The sequence below is a fragment of the Apteryx mantelli genome, chromosome 10 (genome assembly GCF_036417845.1).
Source record: "Apteryx mantelli isolate bAptMan1 chromosome 10, bAptMan1.hap1, whole genome shotgun sequence".
NCBI classification, from domain to species: Eukaryota; Metazoa; Chordata; class Aves; order Apterygiformes; family Apterygidae; genus Apteryx; species Apteryx mantelli.
In genome coordinates, this window is record NC_089987.1 from 23,692,549 (window position 1) to 23,712,770 (window position 20,222).

The 20,222-nt window shown below is 61.7% G+C and overlaps 2 protein-coding genes across 4 annotated transcripts; one reads left to right on the top strand and one right to left on the bottom strand.

Moving 5' to 3' along the window:
• The first annotated feature begins 1,414 nt into the window (after positions 1 to 1,414).
• DOK4 (docking protein 4) lies at positions 1,415 to 11,077 on the top strand. Of its 3 annotated transcripts, XM_067302749.1 has the most exons (9): positions 1,415 to 1,509; positions 4,591 to 4,879; positions 5,878 to 5,985; positions 6,265 to 6,379; positions 6,646 to 6,765; positions 6,859 to 7,048; positions 8,380 to 8,518; positions 8,860 to 8,983; positions 9,080 to 11,077. In XM_067302749.1, the coding sequence occupies exons 2-9, from the start codon at positions 4,814 to 4,816 to the stop codon at positions 9,202 to 9,204; spliced, it is 987 nt and encodes a 328-aa protein (XP_067158850.1). In that variant the 5' UTR covers positions 1,415 to 1,509; positions 4,591 to 4,813; the 3' UTR covers positions 9,205 to 11,077. The 3 variants fall into 3 exon arrangements, with proteins under 3 accessions (XP_067158850.1, XP_067158847.1, XP_067158848.1); XM_067302746.1 differs by having other exon boundaries at positions 8,860 to 11,077; XM_067302747.1 differs by lacking the exon at positions 1,415 to 1,509 and having other exon boundaries at positions 4,383 to 4,879; positions 8,860 to 11,077.
• Positions 11,078 to 12,102: 1,025 nt separating this feature from the next.
• Positions 12,103 to 20,152, bottom strand: POLR2C (RNA polymerase II subunit C). Its single transcript, XM_067302750.1, has 9 exons — positions 20,040 to 20,152; positions 19,081 to 19,130; positions 18,747 to 18,815; positions 18,491 to 18,543; positions 18,236 to 18,364; positions 17,645 to 17,696; positions 16,940 to 17,108; positions 13,379 to 13,453; positions 12,103 to 12,659 (listed from the first exon to the last, which is right to left on the bottom strand). The coding sequence occupies exons 1-9, from the start codon at positions 20,123 to 20,125 to the stop codon at positions 12,515 to 12,517; spliced, it is 828 nt and encodes a 275-aa protein (XP_067158851.1). The 5' UTR covers positions 20,126 to 20,152; the 3' UTR covers positions 12,103 to 12,514.
• Between the last annotated feature and the right edge of the window lie 70 nt (positions 20,153 to 20,222).

Below are 20,222 nucleotides of genomic sequence, written 5' to 3' on the forward strand. Positions count from 1 at the left end.
GCTTAATGATGTTGGCACAAGGGCTGCCCATCTGTCCCCACTGCTCTTTGCCTTCAGGTTCACAGCCCCGCTCCGGCTGCGCCCAGAGACCCCCAGGAACGAGGGGGGAAGTGGGAACAGCGGGGACACCCGGCCACAGGGCCGCGAGCATCCGCCGGGGATGCCTGCAGCGGCCGTAAGAAATGGCATTTCTCGGAAAGCCGCGTGCAGGGCTGGATGTGTTACGGCCGCGATCGCCCCGGGGTCGGGGGGCAGAGATCCCGCCACGTCGCCCCTTCGCCGCTCGCCCCGGGGGGCTGAAGAGGCCCCCGCAATACTGCCGTTTGCCCCGCGTTGCGGACGCGCTTCCCCGGCTCGGCTCATGCATAAAACACGGACTTTCCCCATTAAGCAGCGCCCAGCGAGGGGCCGCGAGGTGTCCGGGGGCCGGGCTGAGCCCACCGAAAAGGCAGCCGGCGACCGCGCTCCGGTTCGCCGCTCGCCCCACGCTCTCCTTGGGGGTTTTGTTGCATTTCTAGAGCCGTTTTCATGCTTTTTTTCCCCCACGGCCAGGCAGGCAGAGGTGCTCGCCCCAGGGCACCCACCCATGGGTGCCGAGCGCGCCAGCCCGGGCCCCGCGCAGCCCTGCGCAGCCGGCAAGGGCCAGGCAGCCCAGCGAGCGGGGTTTGGAGGAACTCAGACGCAATCTCATTAAAAATTAATATTTGGGTGAGCTAATCCCCTCGCGCTGCCTTTTAATTGATTGGCTAAAAGCACGGCTCTTCGGCGCTTGCTGTTTTTAACATCCTTTATTTGCTGCGAACGCTAATTCTTTTATGGCCAAACAAATCAGCCTGGGGGGTGGGGGGGAGGGTGGAAGCGCCTGCAGACAGTTTCGGTGGCCACAAATGCCCTTGCCTCGAAAAGCACCCAAAATACTCCGGGGGGGCCAAAGGAAGGTCGTGGCCCAGGTAGGATGTCGCGCCACCTTTGCGCTGGAAAGCTTCACAGCAAGCAAATGGGGAGAGGGGATGTTTCCTCTCCCTTTTCCCTAGCCGGGACACTGTGCTCCGGCTGCCGCCCTGAAAGACACGGTGCCGTCTGCCTGAGTCTGCAGGCAGCCCGGAGCAGCAGCCTCCTCTCGTTAATTGCCGCGGGGCGTTCACTCTGAAGCTTAATGATGTCGGCGCGTGGGCAGGAAGCCTCTCTTCAGTGCCTCCTTAGCAAAGGCGGGGCCGAGGGCAGGAATGCGGCGGGGCGGGGCGGCCGCGGCCGCTGCACCCCCGGGGCCGCTCGGCCTCCCGCCGCGCCCCGGCCGCCCGCGAGCCGCCGGCGCCGGCGCGGCCGCGGGGGGAAACTGAGGCCCGGGGGCGGGGGGCGGGCGCGGGCGGCGCCGCGGCGGCGGCGGCGGCGGGGGCGGCCCCGGCGCCGCCGAGCAGAGCCCGGCTCGGCCGCCCGCCCGCCCGGCGCGCTGCTCCGCGGCTCGCAGCGACACGGCGCCCGGACGCCGGGGCCCCCGCGAGGAGCAGGGTGAGGGCGACGCGCCGGCCTGGCCGCGCCGGGGGGGGGGGGGACGCGGCGACCGGGCCGGGGGGGGCCGAGGGCCGGGGTGACACGCGGCCAGGGGGCTTGGACCCGGGGGGGGGGGGCGAGGTCGGGGGGTGGCCGAGGTTGGGGGCCGACAAAGGTCGGGGGTGGCTGAGGTCTTGGGGGGGGGTGACGCAGCCCTGGGGGTGGCTGAGGTCCGGGGGTGACACAGGTCGAGGGGTGGCCGAGGTCCGGGTGGCCGAGGTCTGGGCAGTGACACAGGCCTGGGGTGACTGAGGTCCTGGGGGTGATGCAGGTCAGGGGGTGGCCGAGGTCCAGGTGGCCGAGCTCCGGGCAGTGACACAGGCCTGGGGTGACCAAGGTTCTGGGGGTGACACAGGTCAGGAGGTGGCCGAGGTCTGGAGGGGCAGAAGATGCCCCCTTGTGTCCTTGGCTTCCCGGGGGTGGCACGTCCGGCGGGCACGTGGCCTGGGGGTGCCGTCACGCGTGTGCGACCGGACTGCACGGGATGTCCCCCATGGAGGTGCCGGTGCTCCTGGCCGGAGAGCAGCCGGTGGGCTGGGCCTCTCCCGAGCGGAGCACGGTGCCAGCGAGGGCCTGGCCGCGGAGGGGACAACGGCCGGGCCGGGATGGTGGCCGCGGCACTTGGCGGGGAGACCCGGAGCTGCTTCTCCTGGGCTTCAGTGCCCAAAGGCCTGGGTGGGCCGTAATCCCGGCGCCTGGCCGCGAGGGAAAGGCCCGCCGCGTTGTCCCTGGATAATCCCGGGCTCTTTGGGACCGGACTGTCCTGCTCGGAGCTGTCTCGCGTTATAAACATCCCTGGGGAGGAGCTGCCATCCCGCTGCCGGCAGGCTGTTTCCTAGGTTACTGCCTTCTGGAGGGCATTTTTCCATCCAGGAAAAGCATGAGGCGGCTCCGGGAAGTTTGGAGGCGGTGGCAGTGACGGGGCTCTCCCTCCGGCCGGTGGGTTCCTCCGAGGGCCGGCCGCGTTTCCCGCCGGAGCGCCGCGGAGGTGCGCGTGCCTGGCCTGTGCCGTCCCCAAAAGCGGGGTCCTGCGCTCGCCCCCCTCCCCACCCGCTCATCCTCCCTTGCTCCAGGCTCGCTCCGGGCCGGCGCTCGCTGGGAGCATCGGAGAAAGGCCCGGAGTGCTTCCCCATCCGCGCTGGGGCCTGGCTCGGCCCGGCCCTGCAGGCCTTCTCCTGATGCCGGGCCCGGAGAGGAAATCCAGCCTGGGATTTCCTTAGTGTCAAGGCCAAGGCACTTCCGAGCCTTTTCCTGGCAGCCGGCGGGATCCGCTCCTGGCTCGTCTCCTGCTCCTCCCCTCGCCTGGAAGGAAAGAGGCTCCGTCCAAGCTCGCCCCGGCCCGGCCCCGCGGGGGGCTCGTTGGGAGAAGCCGGCCGTGCCGGCGGAGAGGATTTCCGGCTCGCGGCGCCCGGCGTTTTGGGGCCGGGTGGGCGCCGGGGGCCACGGTAGCGCCGTCCCGCGCGGCCTTTCGGCAGAGCCTGACCTCACGGCGCCCGGCGCCGAGCATCCCGCAGGTCCGTCGAGCTCGACGCGCCGGGGGAGCTGCTCCGCTCTGCTCTGCTCCGACGGCGCCGCTTTGAGCGCGGCTCTGGCCGTCGGAGCGCCGAGGCGCCGGCAGCTCCGTTGCTTCACCCGGGTGCGCAGGCACCCAGCCCGTTTCGGCACCCGCCGCCGAGCCTGGAAGGGCCCAGGGTGGGCGAAGCCGCCTGGCCGGGGCGGCACACGCGTGCCGGAGCCGCGCGGGACCGGAGCGCCGTGGGGGGTCCGAGCCGCAGACTCGCGGGCGCTGACGTTTAAGATAATTGCGTACGACTCTGGAAGAAGGGGGGGAAAAAAATAGAAACGCAGGCGAAGCGTCTTTCCGAATGGATAAACAAACCGCTTTTGCCTTCGCTCAGCCGGGACGGCTGTGGGATCGTAGGGCGGCTTTGCTGGGCAGGCGCCGGGCCCCCACAGCGGTCGGTGGAGGGGTAGCCGGAGCCCGCCGGCGCGGAGGGCCGGCAAAGGAGGAGCTGGTGCTGGGCGCTCCGTGGCCTCGTGAATGGGATTGCAGCGGAGGAGATGAATGGCGCGGATTTGGCCTCGTGCCCCTTTCCGAAGGGGAGGGAAATGCCGAGAGCACAAGCGATGCCCACGCGCGAGACAGCCCGGCAGATGCCTCCGCTCGGGAGCGTGGCCGAGGCCTCTCTGCAAACAGCCGGCGCTTGCCTGTGCATCCCCCAACCCGGAGCTGCCGGAAGGGGTGCAGAGTCTGCTCTCCCACCGCTTGACTTGTCCTGCTCCTGGCAAGAGACCGTTAACACTGAACCCTACTGATGCCACCATTGGTGGCTGCGGCAGTTTTGCCACCGAAGTGAGCGGTCTGGGAGGAAGGAGGGGAAGTCCAAGAGGTGACGGAGACCTGTGGGTGAGGTCTGGCCTTGGCGCAGGGGGTCAGGAGGGCGCGTGTCCGGTGGCCCCTAGGTTTGCCTTCCTGCTGGAAGTGGCGTTCATGTTGGGATTGGGGGGGGTGGGAAGAAGGAGGATGGCTGAGAGAGGGATGCACAGGCACAGGGGTCGGCCGGAGACACCCGTTCTGGGACGAGGCCGTGCGTGGGGCGGGATGGGGACAGTCACTGGGAAGGCGATGTTCCTCGCGGGCGGCGGAACGGCTCCCGGGAACCCTTCTCGCCGGGCGGCTCCGTCGGGGCCTCGCCAGGGTGCGCCGAGAAGGGCCGGACGCCCCAACGGGAGAAGCCAGACGCCTCTCGAGGGCGCCGGGGACGGGGCGGCGCGGTGCTGCCCCTCCTGCCCGAGCGCCGTCAGAGCCCCGACCCCGTCGTCACGCGTCACACAGGTATCCGCCGCCGGGAGCCGGTGGGATCGCCGCCGCGGAGGCAGGGGTTAACGGCGGACTGTTCCACTCCGCCGCCGCCGCGAGCCACCTTGCCTCGCCGAGATGGTTCAGCCGGAAAAGGGAGGAGGAGGAGAAGAGGGAGGGAGAAAGCGAGAGGGAAAGATGTCACCGTCTCAGATCTAGCTGTCATTTTTGCTTCGCAGCCGGTGCCGGGAAGGGAGCCAGCGGCAGGGTGAGGATGAGGGCCGCCGCCAGAACAAAGCCGGGGCGGAGGAGGCGGTGAGGCGGCGGCGGCGGCGCCCGGGAGCATCCGAGGACAGGTGAACGGAGGAAGAGGAGGAGCGGGGGGGGCGAGGGCAGCCGGCGAGGCGGCTGGCGGCGGAGCCCGGCGGCGGCGGCGGGGGCGAGGGCAGCCCGGCCTCCGCCATGGCTACGAATTTGAACGACGTCGTCAAGCAAGGCTACGTGAAAATGAAGAGCAGGAAACTGGGGGTAAGCGGAGCTGGGGGGGGGGGGGCGGGGGGAGGAGGACGGAGCCGGAGCGGATGCGCCGCCGGAGCGGGGTCTCCGGCTTTCTCCGGGCGGCCGCGAGAGCGAGCCCCTGCCCCTCTTTGTGTCGCGGCGCATCCGCGGAGAGGCTTCTTTTCCGGCGGCATCTCCCCGCGCCGGTGCCGCCCGCGAGCCGGGAGCATCCTGCCGGCTGGGCGCCTCCAGCAGCGAGCCCGGCCCCGGAGCTGGCAGGGTTGGGGCGGGGGGGGGGCCGCTCCACTTGTTGATACCCGAGTCATCGAGTGACCCCGTGGGGGTGGCGGGTGCCAGCGCGGGTGTTGGCAGGTGACGCGGCGGCGCCGCTGGCTCTGACCCGTGTTTTCGGGTCCCCGGGGCGGCCGTGGTCGGCACCGGCGGGAGAGGCGTCGAGGGGCCGAGGCGGCGGCCCACTGTGTCCCCCCCCCCCTTGGTGGCCTGGGGGGCGGCACAAGCCGAGCGGGGGGGCCGGGGCGCTCGCGGCGTTCCCGGCCGGCTCCGGGAAGGCCCAGCGGGCGGCCGGGCGGGGGGCCGGTCCCCCATCGCTCGGAGCCGCGAGCACGCTGGGTAATTTCGTGCTAATTAGGGCGAACAAAGAGGGAGCGGGCTGGGGGGGGGGCGATGGGGGGCTGGGCATCCCCGTCATCACCTCCCCCCCCCCCCCCCGGGGAGGCCGCAGGGCCGGGGGGAGATGGACCAGGGCGACACCAGGATGGGGCCTCGGAGCGCCACGTCCTTAGGGGCCTTCCCCCCCCCCCCCGTGGGCTAATTAAGCTCTGCAATTAGCACTGGGGGGGTGCTGGGGGGGTGCACAGACGCCCCCAGGGCAGGCCAGGCTGGGGACGTCTCCCTGGTTCCCCAGGGGAGGAATTAGCGACTCAGGAGCCGGGAAGCGCCGCGTGGGAGCCGAGCGCTGCCGAGCTGGCTCCCCCCCCCCCAGCTCCGGCACGCTCTCCGTCCCGCAGATCTACCGGCGCTGCTGGCTGGTCTTCAGGAAATCCTCCAGCAAGGGCCCCCAGCGCCTGGAGAAGTACCCGGATGAGAAGTCGGCATGCCTGCGCGGGTGCCCCAAGGTGAGCGGCCCGCCCTCGCCCCGGAGCCCCCGCAACGGCGCCTTGGCCTCCTCGTCCCCTGCCCCGGCGGCCGCAGGGCGCTCGGATGCTGCCTGCGCTGCCTGCCTGCTTTGCTGCCTGCTTTTCGGGGGCCCCTGAAGGAGCCGGCCCATGTCGGAGGGGCCCCTCCTGGCTCGAACCTGCAGCGTGGGAGCTGGGGGCGCCGTGGGCCCGGGAGGGGGATGCAGCCGGGTTCGGGGGCCGGCACCCCTCAGTGATCCTCTCCCGCTGCCTCCGCAGGTCACGGAGATCAGCAACGTCAAGTGCATCACGCGGCTGCCGAAGGAGACCAAGAGGCAGGCGGTGGCCATCATCTTCCCCGATGACTCGGCCCGGACCTTCACCTGCGATTCGGGTGAGAAGGGAGCAGCTGACGGCGGCCAGGGGCGGCCGATTCCCGCTCCGGGACGGGACGGGACGGGGGACCGGGTCTCCAGGGATGCATCGCAGGGCTCCAGCAGGGAGGTGGCCCAGGGTGGCCGTTGAGCACCCGTGGAGCACCCGCTCCAAGGGGCCGTGCCGGGCCGTGCGCCCCGGCCCCGCGGGGCGGCTGCTCGCTCGCTCGCTGCGTTCGGCTCGCCGCCGCCGTCGCCCACCGTGGCTGCCGCTGGTCCCTTGCAGAGCTGGAGGCCGAGGAGTGGTACAAGACGCTGTCGGTCGAGTGCCTGGGCGCCCGCCTGAACGACATCAGCCTGGGGGAGCCCGACCTGCTGGCCCCCGGCGTGCAGTGCGAGCAGACGGGTGAGAGCGGGCAGCGGGGCAACCGCCCTGCTGAGTTTGGGGGCTTCTTTCTGTCTTTATCTATTTATTTCCCCCCCCCCCTTCCTCGTGCAGACCGCTTCAACGTGTTCCTCCTCCCCTGCCCCAACCTGGACGTGTACGGCGAGTGCAAGCTGCAGATCACCCACGAAAACATCTACCTCTGGGACATGCACAACCCCCGCGTCAAGCTGGTGTCCTGGCCCCTGTGCTCCTTGCGCCGCTACGGGCGCGACGCCACCCGCTTCACCTTCGAGGCCGGCCGGTAAGACGTCGCCCTCGCCGCTCCCGCAGCCCGTCGGCAGCCCCGTGCCGCGGCGTTGGGGGTCCCTCGGGGCGGCTGCGGGCTCTCGCCGGGGCCACCCACGCTGTGAGCCCTGCAGGAGCCGGGCTCCTGCCGTCGGGAGGCTCGCTGGGCTCCGCCGGGCCTGACTATATTAGGAACTTTCCTGCTAATTACCAGCTACGGAGGGGAAGAAACATGATCTTCCCTTTCATCCCGGCGCTCGGCTTCCACTGACTCATCACTTTGGGCTCTTTTATGGAGCGAAGGGGAGGGAGGCGGTGGTCCCCCGTCCCCCCCCCCCCATTTCCCCGCTCACCCGGGGCCTTTGAAAAGGCGCCTCGACTAAGGGCGCCGCTTATTCCTCCAGCAGCAGGATCCGGGCAGCGATTATTTATTATTATTTTTTTTATTATTATTATTTTTTATTTTTTATTTATTTTCCCCCAGGGAAGGGCCCTTCGCAGCCCGTCGCCGGCCCTGTGCCGCGGGGTGAGCGCGGGGCTGCGGCGGGGCGGCGGTTAAAGCAAAGCACGAGATGCCGGGCTGGCCGCGGTCCCGAGCAGGGGAGTTTTTAATCATCTCTCTGCTTTGGATGCTGCACAACCCCCCTTCATTCCTGGGAGGCGAACGGCTCTTGCAGGCTCTGCTTTTGCTCCCTTGTCTCCCGGGGCCGCCCGGCATCGCTAGCCTGTCGCGGCACATCCCTGGAGCGGTGCAAAATCGCCTCCGCCCCCCCCGACGGCAGCCGGGTAGCTCAGATCCAGGGACTCAAGCAATGCGGCGGTGGGTGGTGGCGGCTGGTGTCCTGCCACCCAGCTTGAATTAAGGCTTTGCGCGTCCCCAGCTCATCTTCCTTGGCACCTCTCCGGAAAATTCAGGGTTTTGGGTGCTGGGGGCTGTGGGATTGATGCTCCTTGCTCGCCCAGCCGAGTGCAATGCTGCAGGAGAGATTGGAGCGGGGACCCGCGGCCCTGAGCCGTCGCTCGCTGGCCAAGAGGCCAGATGGCTTCTTACGGGCTAGTTAATAAGGCGCCGTGTATCCCCCTGGAAAAGAGGCAGCCGAGCGCCTTGCCGAGGCTGCAGCCGTGCTGGAGAGCCGGAGAGGGGCGGGAGGGAGAGCCCTGGCACGCCCGCGTTTCGATTGCTTCCGACTCTCCGGTATTTTTAGCAAACTGGAAATAGATTCGATGGCACTCGTGCGAGTGGCCGGACATGCGCGGGAATTACTGGGAGGCAGCTGCGGGGCTTGCTGGGGGGGGGAGCACGGAGCATCCCGGCCCGGCGTGACGCCCCGCGCTCTGGCCCGGCAGGATGTGCGACGCGGGCGAAGGCCTCTACACCTTCCAGACCCAGGAGGGCGAGCAGATCTACCAGCGCGTGCACAGCGCCACGTTGGCCATCGCCGAGCAGCACAAGAGGGTCCTGCTGGAGATGGAGAAGAACGTCCGGGTGAGCGGGGACCGCGGGGACCCGGCTTGCTCGGGGTGACCTGATGGAGGAGGGGGCGGTGAGCCGTCCCGGGTGGCGCTGCCTGATGTGCTCCGGGCTCATGCCAACGTGCCGTTCCTGCTCTCCACGTTTCCGACGGCTGTTTGCAGCCTCTCCTTGCTCTCGCTGGGAGGAATTGCTACTCCCGAGGCCCCAGGGAGAGCAATTCCATGGCCTCCGGATTGCTTTATCTGCAAGGCGGCTTGTACCCTGCAGGGTCCCTGCCGGAAAGGGGGTGTTTCGGGGTGCCGCTGCGCTGGCGGCCACCAGCACCTCCTGACCCCCTCTCCATCCGCTTCCAGCTGCTGAACAAGGGCACCGAGCACTACTCCTACCCCTGCACCCCCACCACCATGCTGCCCCGCAGCGCCTACTGGCACCACATCACCGGCTCGCAGAACATCGCCGAGTCCTCCAGCTACGCCGGTGAGTGTCCCCGTCGGCCCCGCGCGCCTCCGTCAGCCCGGCGCGGAGACCCGCCGCGGGCCCCCGGCGCGAGACCAAGCTGTGCTTCGTCCCCAGGGGAAGCGTATTCGGGCGCCCAGGCCAGCTCGGACACCGACCTCCTCAACAGGTTCATCTTATTGAAGCCAAAGCCCTCCAAAAGCGATAAGAGCGAAAGCAGGGAGTCCAAACCGGCTCAGTGAGCCCGCGGTGCGGGGGGAACCGCCGCCGGGGCCTGCCGCAGCGAGGCGCGCGGGAAGCCGAGGAGCGCAGGACACACGGGGCTTCAGAGGGTTGCTTTTCGGGTGCTCCTCTGCCCCCCCCTTTTTTTTTGACCTGGGGGTGTCAAGGATCTGGGAACCCTCCCCTCTCCTTGGAGAGGCGAAGAGCCCCTCGCCGCAGGGAGATGGAGATGGAGGCAGGTAGATGCATCCTCCACGCCAAGACCTTTGGGGACCAGGTGCTGGCACTGGGGGCTCTCGCCCTGGCCTGACGTTACAGAAGGTGATAACTAGCTCTATGTTAAATGATTTTAAATATATATTGCACACACGTATTATATAGGACGAGACTTTTCCTTCTCACACGAATGCAAACTTCATAGCCACCGAAGAGACCTTGGAAGAGGAGACGCTCAGAGGTTTTTTAAGTCTTGGGGACACAGCTGGGAGGCGGAGAAGAGTGGGGAGGTGACCTCGTGGGCCAGGGAAAGGCAGCCCTGGCGCAGCACTGCCATGAGGGGGAACATCCCTGGCTTCCCCCACGCGGCGCTTGGACGGACCGGTGAATTTTATGCAACGGTTGGGTGCCCTGTGGTCACCGCTGGTGGGAACGGGAAAGAGGTGCCCTGCACACGGTGAAGGAGACGCAGCTGGAGGAGCAGCGCCGTGCTGGACCAACCTCCTCCCACCGAGCCCCGCCATCCAGCCGAGCATCCCGTGTCCTCGCCCTGCATGAAGACGGGACTCCTCTCAGCAGGAGGACTTGCAAGGCAGCGTTGAGCTCATTTTGCACTTCTTGAAGATATTTAAACGCACGCTGTAGAGTCGAGACGTCTCAGGAGAAACTGGTTTTCCCTTCCCAACGGAGGACTTGTGCATGCAGCGGGGGCACCGCCAGGACTGCTGGAGCCGGGTGGCATCTCCTCTGCTGGCACCCAGCCCCCAGGGAAGCCCACCCGTTCCCCAGCACCTCTTGCTCCTTCATCGCCAGCCTCTCCTTGCTTCAGTGCCCCCAGCCGACGCGTCCAGCAGAACTGGCTGGGAGCAACCCAGGAGCCGTTTTTGGCCAGTAGCACCGGTCCCTCGAGGAGCAGCTTTGCTGAAATAAAAATTCCCGGGGCGGAGACGACGCGTTGGCCGTGAGCCCTCGCTTCCCTCCAGGCCTCCCAGGAGCGAGACGGAGGAGGCGCTGGTGGGGAAAAGCCGCCTTTCGTCTTAGCTGCATCCCCGTTTCCATCCCTTGCTCTCCGTCCGCCTCGCTGCTGCTGCCAGAGGGCACCAGTGAGAACGGGTGAAATACCTTGCACACCTGAACTCAAAAGCAATTGATTTTCTAGGTCTCCTATTTATTGAACTCCTTTAGAAGGGCTATCTTTTTATTGCAGTACAAACTAAGGTGTTTCCTTTGAGTTTTCCTTCTGGTCTGGGTTGGTTGGTTGGTGGGGTTTCTTTTTTCTCCTTAAAGCTCCAGGTCCTTCCTCTTAGGATAAGGAGCGTTGTGCTGTGGGAACCTGTGGTCTGTGGCCTGTAAATACTGTGTCTTGGGTCTGTGTAGCTCGCGGATGACGCTGGGGATCTGCTGGAGCAGTTTCGGGCCGGAGAAGGGCTGCTTCTTCCCCCAACCCCTCTCCGCCTTACTGCTGGGTGCGGATGGGTTCGTCAGCACCCCAGCGCTGCCTGGTAGCGCGTCCTCCCTCGGGGATGAGAGGTGTAGCCTGGCTTGGCCCAGCTACACACCTCATCTGGAGAAGATGGGATTGAGCGTTTATTACCAAAAATGTTTGGGGGGTTTTGTTTTATTTTATTTTTTTTTTTAAGGACTTGCTCTATGAATAAACAATCCTTATCCACCCTTCCTGTTTGTCTGTTCCATCCAAACGTGCTCGGGACGTACAAGTCTCAAGAACGCATGCCCAAGAGGGAGAAAAATGCTGATTCGGAGAGGAGATTTCCTAACGCTACGAGGCGGCGCCTTTGGCTGAAAGCTTTGTTCTGCCTCCAGCCCCTGCAAGGACGTTTCAAGTGAAGCCTTGAAAGAGCTGGGGAGGAGAGAAGGGTGTAGCGAGTTGTCCCCTCGTTGGCGAGCATTGGTGAAACAGCACACCGATGGCCCGCTTTCATCCTCCAGCCGCCCTGGGAGCTCACTGCTCGGGGACATGTCCTTGCGCCCCTGTGTGGGACACGTGCCCATAGCCCATGTTGTTTCTACACTGGGACGAGCACAGCAGCACACGCCTCCCCCTCCAGGTAGATCATGTTCTCTCCAGCAGTGGCCAAGAGAGAAAACATCACTGAGAAGCTCATCCTAAGTCCTGCTAGGTGCTGATGAAGGTGCTGAGGAAGAGAAGGGGTGACCCAGGCAACTTTTGGAGCTGTTCAGCTGCTGACCCGGTGGCAATGGTTTGGTACGTGCCCCAAGCTCCAGCCCAGCAAATAAACCACCTCGTACCTTGGGGGGTTGTAGGCACATTTCAAGCTGTCAGCTGGGGGTTAGTAATGAGAGAGTCCCTGGCATCCCAGCTCCTAACACGAAGATTATATAGTGCACGGATAGAGCCTGCTCCAAAGGAGTCTTTAAATACAGCTAAGCCTCCCTGGCCCATCTGGGCTCCCCTGCAGCACTGCCTTCTGCAGCATCTCACTTTCCAGCCCAGCTTCAAACATATGCTTCAAAGCTAGTGCTGGATCCGTAAACGACAGGACTACTTACTGGAGGAGGTTTCAGTCTCCTTAGGAGATAATGTCAAGAGCAGCAATCAGCAGTAGAGAGCACTGCTCCCTCCAAAGCAGATCTCATTAAGTTAATGTCTATTGGAGAGAAGTAAATGATGTGACATCTCTTCCTGCAGCCCCGGACAAGCTTTCAGGGATGACTGAACATAGGGGGTAAGGCTTTATTCAGCACAGTAAGGAACGGACATGCAAATAAGATAGGGTTGTGTAACCAAGGGACGTGCTTCCCAATTCCAAATGCCACGTGGCCAGAGTCCAAAACTCTGGGCTAAAACACTGGGATCACTTAGGGACAAAAACCCCATCCCAGCAAAGACATTCACAATACCCATAAATTCTCCTCCGGCTTTACCGTACATGTCACGATGGCGTTGTTTGGGAGGGGGAGCAAGGGAAGAGGTGTCGCCGAACAGCAGAGCCAGGTCAGGAAAGGCAGAGGGAGATGGGGAGGCAAAAACCTCAGTCCAGGCAGGTGCAGCTTTGCCCAGCCCGCTGCCGGGCAGAGGCAGGAACCTTCTGCATCACTCGTGCCTGGACAGTCTCTTGCCGAGGGGCCACCTCAGTTTATAGTGAGGACGTCGCTCTGAATCTCGTGGCTCAGCTGGGTCTGGAGGTCGCTCAGTTTCTTCTTCAGGCCAGACAGTGCAGACAGAACGATGGTCTCCGGGCGAAGGGAACCGCAGGACTCCACGTTGTAATAAAACCTGAGGTTACAAGGAGGGGGAAAAGTTACCATCTGCTCTGCAAGGGGGTGCAAAACCAGAGAGCACCTGCAGCGCCGTCCCAGCCCATCACGCCCCACTGCAGGGAGATCTCCTGGGCGCCGGTCTGCGTTGCTGACGTCCCAAGCAGGCAGCGCTGCTCCTCTACAACGGCTGCAGACCCACGCAGAGGTCACAGCTGCACTTGTGGCTCCAGCTAAGAGCCCTTCTGAGATTTTCACTATCCAGACACCGCAACGTGCGAGCCAGCGTAGGGCCCCGCGCCAGGGGAGCCAAGACCGACTGACTAGCTGCAGGCACCTTTGCAATGCAAACGACGCGGGAGTGGGGGTACTATCCGTAATCGGGGCATGAAAGACCCGCACGGGTGAATAAATACCGCACGTGCTGATGACATCGGTGTCTTCGCAGACAGCCCAGGCCACCTCCTCCCCAAGCCTCGCACTCCACCCAGTGCTGCACTGCCTTGCTGATTAGCATGAATTCAAAAGAGTCTAGTATTGCCCAGAGGGGAAAACTTCCCAGTCTGGGGAATTTCATCATTTAACTCCAACTCCTGCTCTGCTTTTCAGGGAACACCAGCTCGCTGGGTTGGCAAACTCCAGCACAGAGTATCTGACACGTATCAGCAAAAGCCAAAAGAGATGTACCCAGCAGCATCGCCCTGTTTTCCAGCAGTGGGATCCCATTCAGGTTCCTACCTCTCTGGCTTCCCATTGGGATCATAGGGAGCCTGAGCATCTTCCTCATCGATCTCGGAGTATTCGCTCTTGGGCCTGGAATCAAACAGCAGGGAAGGTTAGCACAGAGCCCGCGCGCTAGTGTGCTTAGCCCCACAGCGCCCAGGCGCTCAGTGGTGCTTTTGGGAGGTTGCTGTCCCCTGACACGACTGATCCCACCCACGCTCACTCCACGGAAAAGAGACCACTGTCCAAAGGTCCCAGCACCACTAAAAGAAAATGGTGCCTCCCCTCCTAGAAGGTCTCATAGTGAGGTTTGCTGCACTGTTGCTCCAGTGCTGCAATGGAGTTATTTCCGACAGCTGGAACGACTCCCCTGTCCCTGGTGGGACCTGCCACCTCCCTGCCTCTCTGAGCAGCGCTGGAGAAAGAGGTCAGCCCGGCTCTACGTGCAGCACTGCAGCTCCGTGCAGCTGCGCTGGTACGGTCTGACAGTGTCCTTCCAGGGAAGGGATGACGATGCCTGCAGAGACTGTGTTTATAAAGCCTGCGCTCCGTGTTTACGGAGGAATGGACTCCGCGCTATTTTCTTGCTACCGATTACTGGGCTAAAAAAACACTGGAGCACTCCAGCACTCGGTCTCTGCAGCACAGTTGAGATGGGGAGGCCTGATCGGCCAGGGGCCAGTGGAAAAAATGTCCTCTCCTGGAGCTTCAGGACTGGCTTGCCTGTACTTCGGACATCAGCTGCACCAGTGAGTTCAGCACTCCTCATGCCCTGCACTTCCACTCCCCTGTACACATCGCTACCAAAAATCACCCCAACATCAAAGAGCTGGGCTGGGCCAACACACTGTGCAGTCTGATCGTTCGTAATGCCAAGTATCCTAATCTTCTCCAAGACCCTGGCTGTGTCTGTGATGCTCAGATACCTCAGAAAACAACTATTATGTAAAACCAAACCAAAAAGATAAATATCCTTGGATAGCAGAGGCATTTGTCTCTGTACTGTCTTCAGATAGATTAAGATGGACTTGGAAAGAAATACATACCATCAAGGAACAGACAGCTCCAATGGCAATCATCATTTCTTTGGGGTTTTCCAGCTTTTGCCTGTATTTTATGAAGGACTTCTCAAAAACTGTTTCCAGATACCCAACTTATTGTATAAAACACCAGCTTCATGAGGACACAGCCTAGTCTGCCATCAAAAGAATCTACATTAGCAACTGCTTTGGGCCACCCAGACCAGGAAGCTCCTCACTGCTGACATCTATGTGTTCAGCTATGCAGTTGGGGCTGTTCTCCGCAACACTGAAGTCTCCAAAAGCCCAAACTCTCCTAAGCTCACACTGTGGCATCCTGTGTCCAAAAGAAGGTAAACCTGAGCCTGCATGCATGTGTCTGTATGGCTCAAAGCAATATTCCAAAACCTACCTGCATCAATGTCGGAGAATTAACATCTAGCCTCACAATCAATCAAACCAGAGATTTATTCAGCACCAAAATGAAACCTAAAATTATTTCAAATCCCGATTTGAAATTCCAGATCAAGGAGACATTCTTGCTTCTCAAGCATCCAGTCTACGACCCAAGACAATCAACTAAGCTTGGATGCAATTTGCTTGCCGCAAATCGTTCGGCTGCTTCAAAACTATTGAGTTCTACTCCCAGAACTCCTGGCGACGAAGGAGAGGCCTGAATTACCTGCGCATCAATTCTCGTGATGGGCTCCTGACTGAGGAACTTCTCAGCAGCAGCCTCCTCCTGCTCTGCACCACCTTGTCACAACCAGCCCCTTACACGGACTTTACCGTTGATGGCCTAGTCTGCAGCTGGCAGTTCCCAAAGTCCAGCTTCATGCGAAGATCATTAATGTTAAGGAAAAGCATGCCCATTTCCAAATTTCTTGCACTACCAGCCAGCCCGGTTACTGCTGCAGATCCCAGAGTATCACCCTGATGAACTGCTGAGGGAACTGAACGCCTGACATCTCCTGTTCTCACCCAGACTGACTGAACCGGACTCACGAAAGTGCCCTGCAGAACCCATCAAAGTCAAGCGGGGTTTTCTCCTTCCACCCACAAAACAGGCCTGGGATTGCTGCAGGCAGATTTCTGCCCATTTTATGCATATTACAGATTCACCTGCAACTCCACCCTCTATGGCAGAGGCTTCTCAAATCTCCAGAGCGCAAACCTGCGACAGCATCTCTGTGACAGCAGAAAACCCCGTCAGTCTGGTTGAGGTGTGAAATCTAGGGGTGAAATCTTCCCTCCAGGAAGCTCGTTCACTGATAGCTGACTTAAGCAAGGGGCAACATGAAGGACTATAGCCCACTACCTGTCCGCTACTGCTTGCAGCCATTTGCGGAGTCAACCTTGGCAACGCGGGGCCCAACAGCGACATGCCTGATGCAGGAGGGAAGCCTGCTGAGCCCCTTCTGCTGCTCAGCCTTCTGTCCAGCTGCAGCTGCGCTCAAGGCTTTGTTCCTGCTTGCTCAGCCCTCGCTCCCGCGGTCCTTGCGCCGAATCCTGCTCCTGCACCGACGTCTTGCTGACCTTGAGCTCAGGCTGTCTCTACCGCCCCGCTGTTACAGCGGCATACCCCCTTCCTTCTCTAGTTCCTGCTCTCAGCTTGCACTGCTTGAAGCACCTGCTTTCTCTCTCTCTCTGCTGCTGGATCCAGCGTAGTCCATGACAGGATGTCTACTAGGTGCAGCTCAGGTATCTACTGGTGGAAAAATTCTGCTAGCTGAAGTCCTCACCCTGGCCAAAGCAGGGTAGCAGCTTCCCAAGAGCAAAACCATGCTACCTTTGGCCAAGACTCAGCACACTACCGGAGCAGAGTGATACAGCACTCTGGTCGGGGCTGGGCAGAGGAGAGGGCCAAAGAGGAAAACCCAGCATGAGCTCCAGGAGCAAGGAGACCTATGGGTGAAATCAGAGCCACACGCGGGGCCTTCCTCAACCAGGCAGGGCTTCAAAATCAACCTTGCAACCTAACCTTCCTCTCTCCGCTCTCATAGCATCCTCCTCTGTCTAGAGTGGTTCCATTCCTTCCTCAAATCTTACCCTCTACTGCACACAGCTTTTGCAGGGAAGAAAAAACATGAAGGAGTGGCACAAAAGAATGTGAAAGGGAGTGAGATAAAACTGTTTCAAGGACACTGCATGAGGAGAGACAAGGGGTGGCCACAAACCAGCCCACCTTGTGCGCAGCTACAAAGTAACTGGCTTTGGTAGCATAATATAGGAGCAGAGAATAGTCCGTGCAAGGGGATGCTCAGGATCATTTACTGACCAAAATTATCCCTGGAGCTAAAGTGCCTTTTGGCAAATCTTTTCAAGTCCCTCCAGACTGACCCATACTTATCACAGAGGGTTAACAGCAATGAAAAAAAATACAGACACTGCAGAAACCCGAACGCTTAGGTTTAGGAGCCCTTAAATATCAGGTTGAAATTCTGAGCCATTATTACAGCTGTTGTTTTACTCGATACCCCAGGTTTTGCCTTAGGGCCACGTATCTCACCCCAAACACAGCCAGCCTGGCCCCACAGTACAGTTGAGCAGGACATACCACTCCTCTGGCTTAGGGTACACTGTGTGTCTCAACGCGTTGTCCGGGTCATACTCAAAGGCTACGCCAGCCGTAGGGTTCCACTTGGCGTGCTCCTTGCCAAAGCCCTTCTTGGCGTAGGCTCGCAGTCGGAGCTCCTGGCCCTTCCGCAGCTTCACAATGAGGATATCTAAGGAGAAGCCCAAACGAGTTTGAGAAGGCTGCAGAGGACGAATGAGTGTGCAGGAACACACGAGGGCAAAGGCAGTAATTATTAGGGCCCAGCGAGATGTCACCAGAAGCCAGAGCTTGCTTGGATTCTTTGAGGGTCCCCAGTGTCCCCAGTGTAGCGAGGAAACATCCTGCTAAGTAAAAAGAGGGGTTGCACACATGTCCGGAGGCACAGCTCAGACCCTAAAGCCATAGCAGACAGCACAGCATTTTGCATCTTTGCTGTCCCTGAGCTCTCACAAGAGAGAGAGAAGAGATCTCTGACACAAAACATTAGCCCTGGGGATAACATTTAAGTGGCATTAAGTCTGGGTCCTGGACAAAATGCTAACCCTGTTGATGCTGGTGTCTCTCAGCTCCTCACTTTAGATGTCAGCCCCAGGTTTACGGCTGCCTTAGGGTTACATGATTAGTAAACGAAGGCAGAGTTCAAAAAGCCTGAAAGGAAAATCCATTCCCTTCTGCAGCTCTTATTCCCAGTGGAATATCACTTACCATCCTGCTCCACGTAGTCATTGGGGTCGTTGTCTCTGCTCCGAGATGTCACCTGCACAAGAGGAGAAAAGCAGATGCATTAATGGCGAGATCACCTTTTCTCCCAAGTCAAACGGCAGCTCCCTGCAAAAATGACAGAGTGCAAGAGAGCCAGCCTGGAGTGACTTATTCACAGCGACAAATCCTATTTAATGGAAATCAAGACAATTCAGACAGCTGCAGCCACGCAAGTGATACCGCACTCCAACCAGCCTGCTGGCTTCCCAAACTGCCGTCTAGGCCCAGCGCAGCTGCTTGGTTCTGTGACGCAGTCCAGCCACTCACAGAAAGACTGCTGGAAGGTGACATGTGCTGCTCACAGCAGCACGGCTGAAGCAAGGAAGAGACAGCAGGCCGCAGCTAGGCTTTAACCAGGCGGCCACTACCAGAAGCAGCCGCCAGGCTGTGGTGAGCTCTGGGTGCAGCCTCAGAACAGGGCTCCTCCAGCTGAAAGCATTTTAAAACACATATATCCCATGTGTGAGCCACCCCAGCCCCCATAGGAACGTAGAGAGGGGACCTGCTGACAGGCAGAGAGCATATGACACTGACCGGTATAACACGGGGGTTGTTGGAGATGAGATCGCGTGACGTGACGTGACGAGTCTGGTCTTCATTGCACCGGACATCCAGGGTAAACTCCACAGAACACTCTGGACAAAACTCATCACACGTGCAGTCCTAAGACAGACACAGGTCAAAACCTTGAGGCCAAAGCTCTCCTAGCCAGAATCAGTAACATTTCAAAGTAGATAGACACCTCTGCCCTCACCAAAGAAAGCACCAAAGACATTTTACTCTACTCACTCTGGAATACTGCATCTTATCCACAATGTCATCGCTGGTGAGTGGGATCAGGCCTGAGAAAAGAAAGCAATCAGAGACACATCCAAGTGAGACCGTGGGAGCACCTACCCTCCTATCAAAACCAGGAGAGGAATAGCAGCCACACAACAAGGGCACTATTAGTAGTCCAGAGACAGATTTCGCCCATGTCCTGTTCCTTACTGTATGTGTTAGCCTGTCTCCCGCACTCTCCTCCTCTAACCTGCCCGGGACTCACCCAGTCTGTGTGCGATGAATTCATCGTGGAGCACAGAGGAGTTGGCGTCTATCTGGACCCAGTCGATGGCTGTAAGGAGAAAAGAGAGAAGCTGAGAAAGGTGGGGAAGGTAGGAGAGCATTTAGAAAACAGAAAATGTTACAGAGACTTCAGGGAAGTTGAGACAGCATTCGCTCTACAGATTACATCCATCAGGACCAGCTAAACATCAGGTGTCATCTAAGTAAGGCAACTTGGAGGAAAAAAAAGATGGGAACAGATGAGATAGTAACTGGAGTAGCAGCATAAGGGACTGTGACCATGAACAGGCAAAATTATAAGCGAAGGCAAATACCTATAATGGGAACTTCGGCTATGAACACCCTTCGAATAGAATTCGCCACCCTGAGAGAGAGAAAGGAATAACAGTATTTAGCCACCGAGAAACACAACGCTGCAAACTCCAAAATGAATCAGCCGATCTTCAAGACAGAGACACATGAGCTCACACCGAGCTCAGCTAACGCAGGCCGCACGCACAGAGGAGCTGCGCTGACTTGGAGGCGCCGCCGAAACCTGCCCCTGAGACCAGGGCAACGCACGCGTGACCAAGACACACGCCGGCGGCACACGGAGCTGGTTAACGCGCAGCGAGCCGAGACGGACGATCCCGGCTGCGCAGGTCGCTCTGCCTCTCTCAGGCAACACCACAAAACACGCTCGGCAGCTTCACCCCGGCAGTATTTTTCTCCCAATACCGCCAGCGCGGGGAGCCAGGGCCGAGGGGCGACGCCACGGCAGCAGCCCGGGCCCAGGGCCCTCAGGAAAGCGCCGGCGCGGCGGCCGTGCCAGGCCGGCGGCCTCCCGCAGTCCCCATCGCCCGGGGCAGGGATGGAGCCGGCCGCTTGCCAACCGGCAGGGCGGCGCTGCGGCGGCCAACGGGGCGGCGGGGGGGGGGGGGGCAGCGCCCAGGCGCTGGGGTCTCTCCCGCGGCGGCGGGGCCTAGCGCGGCGCCTCCACCGGCCGCTTCGGCCCCCGAGGCGCTGCCCGCCAGCCAGGCCGGGGCTCCCGCGCCCGGGTGCGACGTGGCCGACAGCGACCCCCCCCCCCCCCCCCCGGTCCCGTCCCCGTCCCGGGGCTGCCTCGGGAACGGCCCCCAGCGGCCGGCACCCAGCGGGCGGGCGGCGCGGCGCAGCGCGGCGCAGTGCAGCGCGGCCCGGGCAGGGCCCCGCCCGGCGGCGGCCGCCGAGCCGAGCCAGGCCGCGCCGCCGCAGCCCGCCCTCGCCGCCGCCCGCCGCCGCCGCCGCCGCTCACGCCAGGTCCGTGTTCTCGATGATGAACTTGACGTTCTCGTCCGTGAGCTCGGTGATGCGCACCGTGGGCTGGTTGGCGTACGGCATGGCCGCCCGCTCCCCCGCCCGGCCCCGGCCCCGGCCCCGCCGCCCGCCGCGCCGCGCCGCGCCGCGCCCGCCCCCTCGCGGCCGCCGCCGCCGCGCA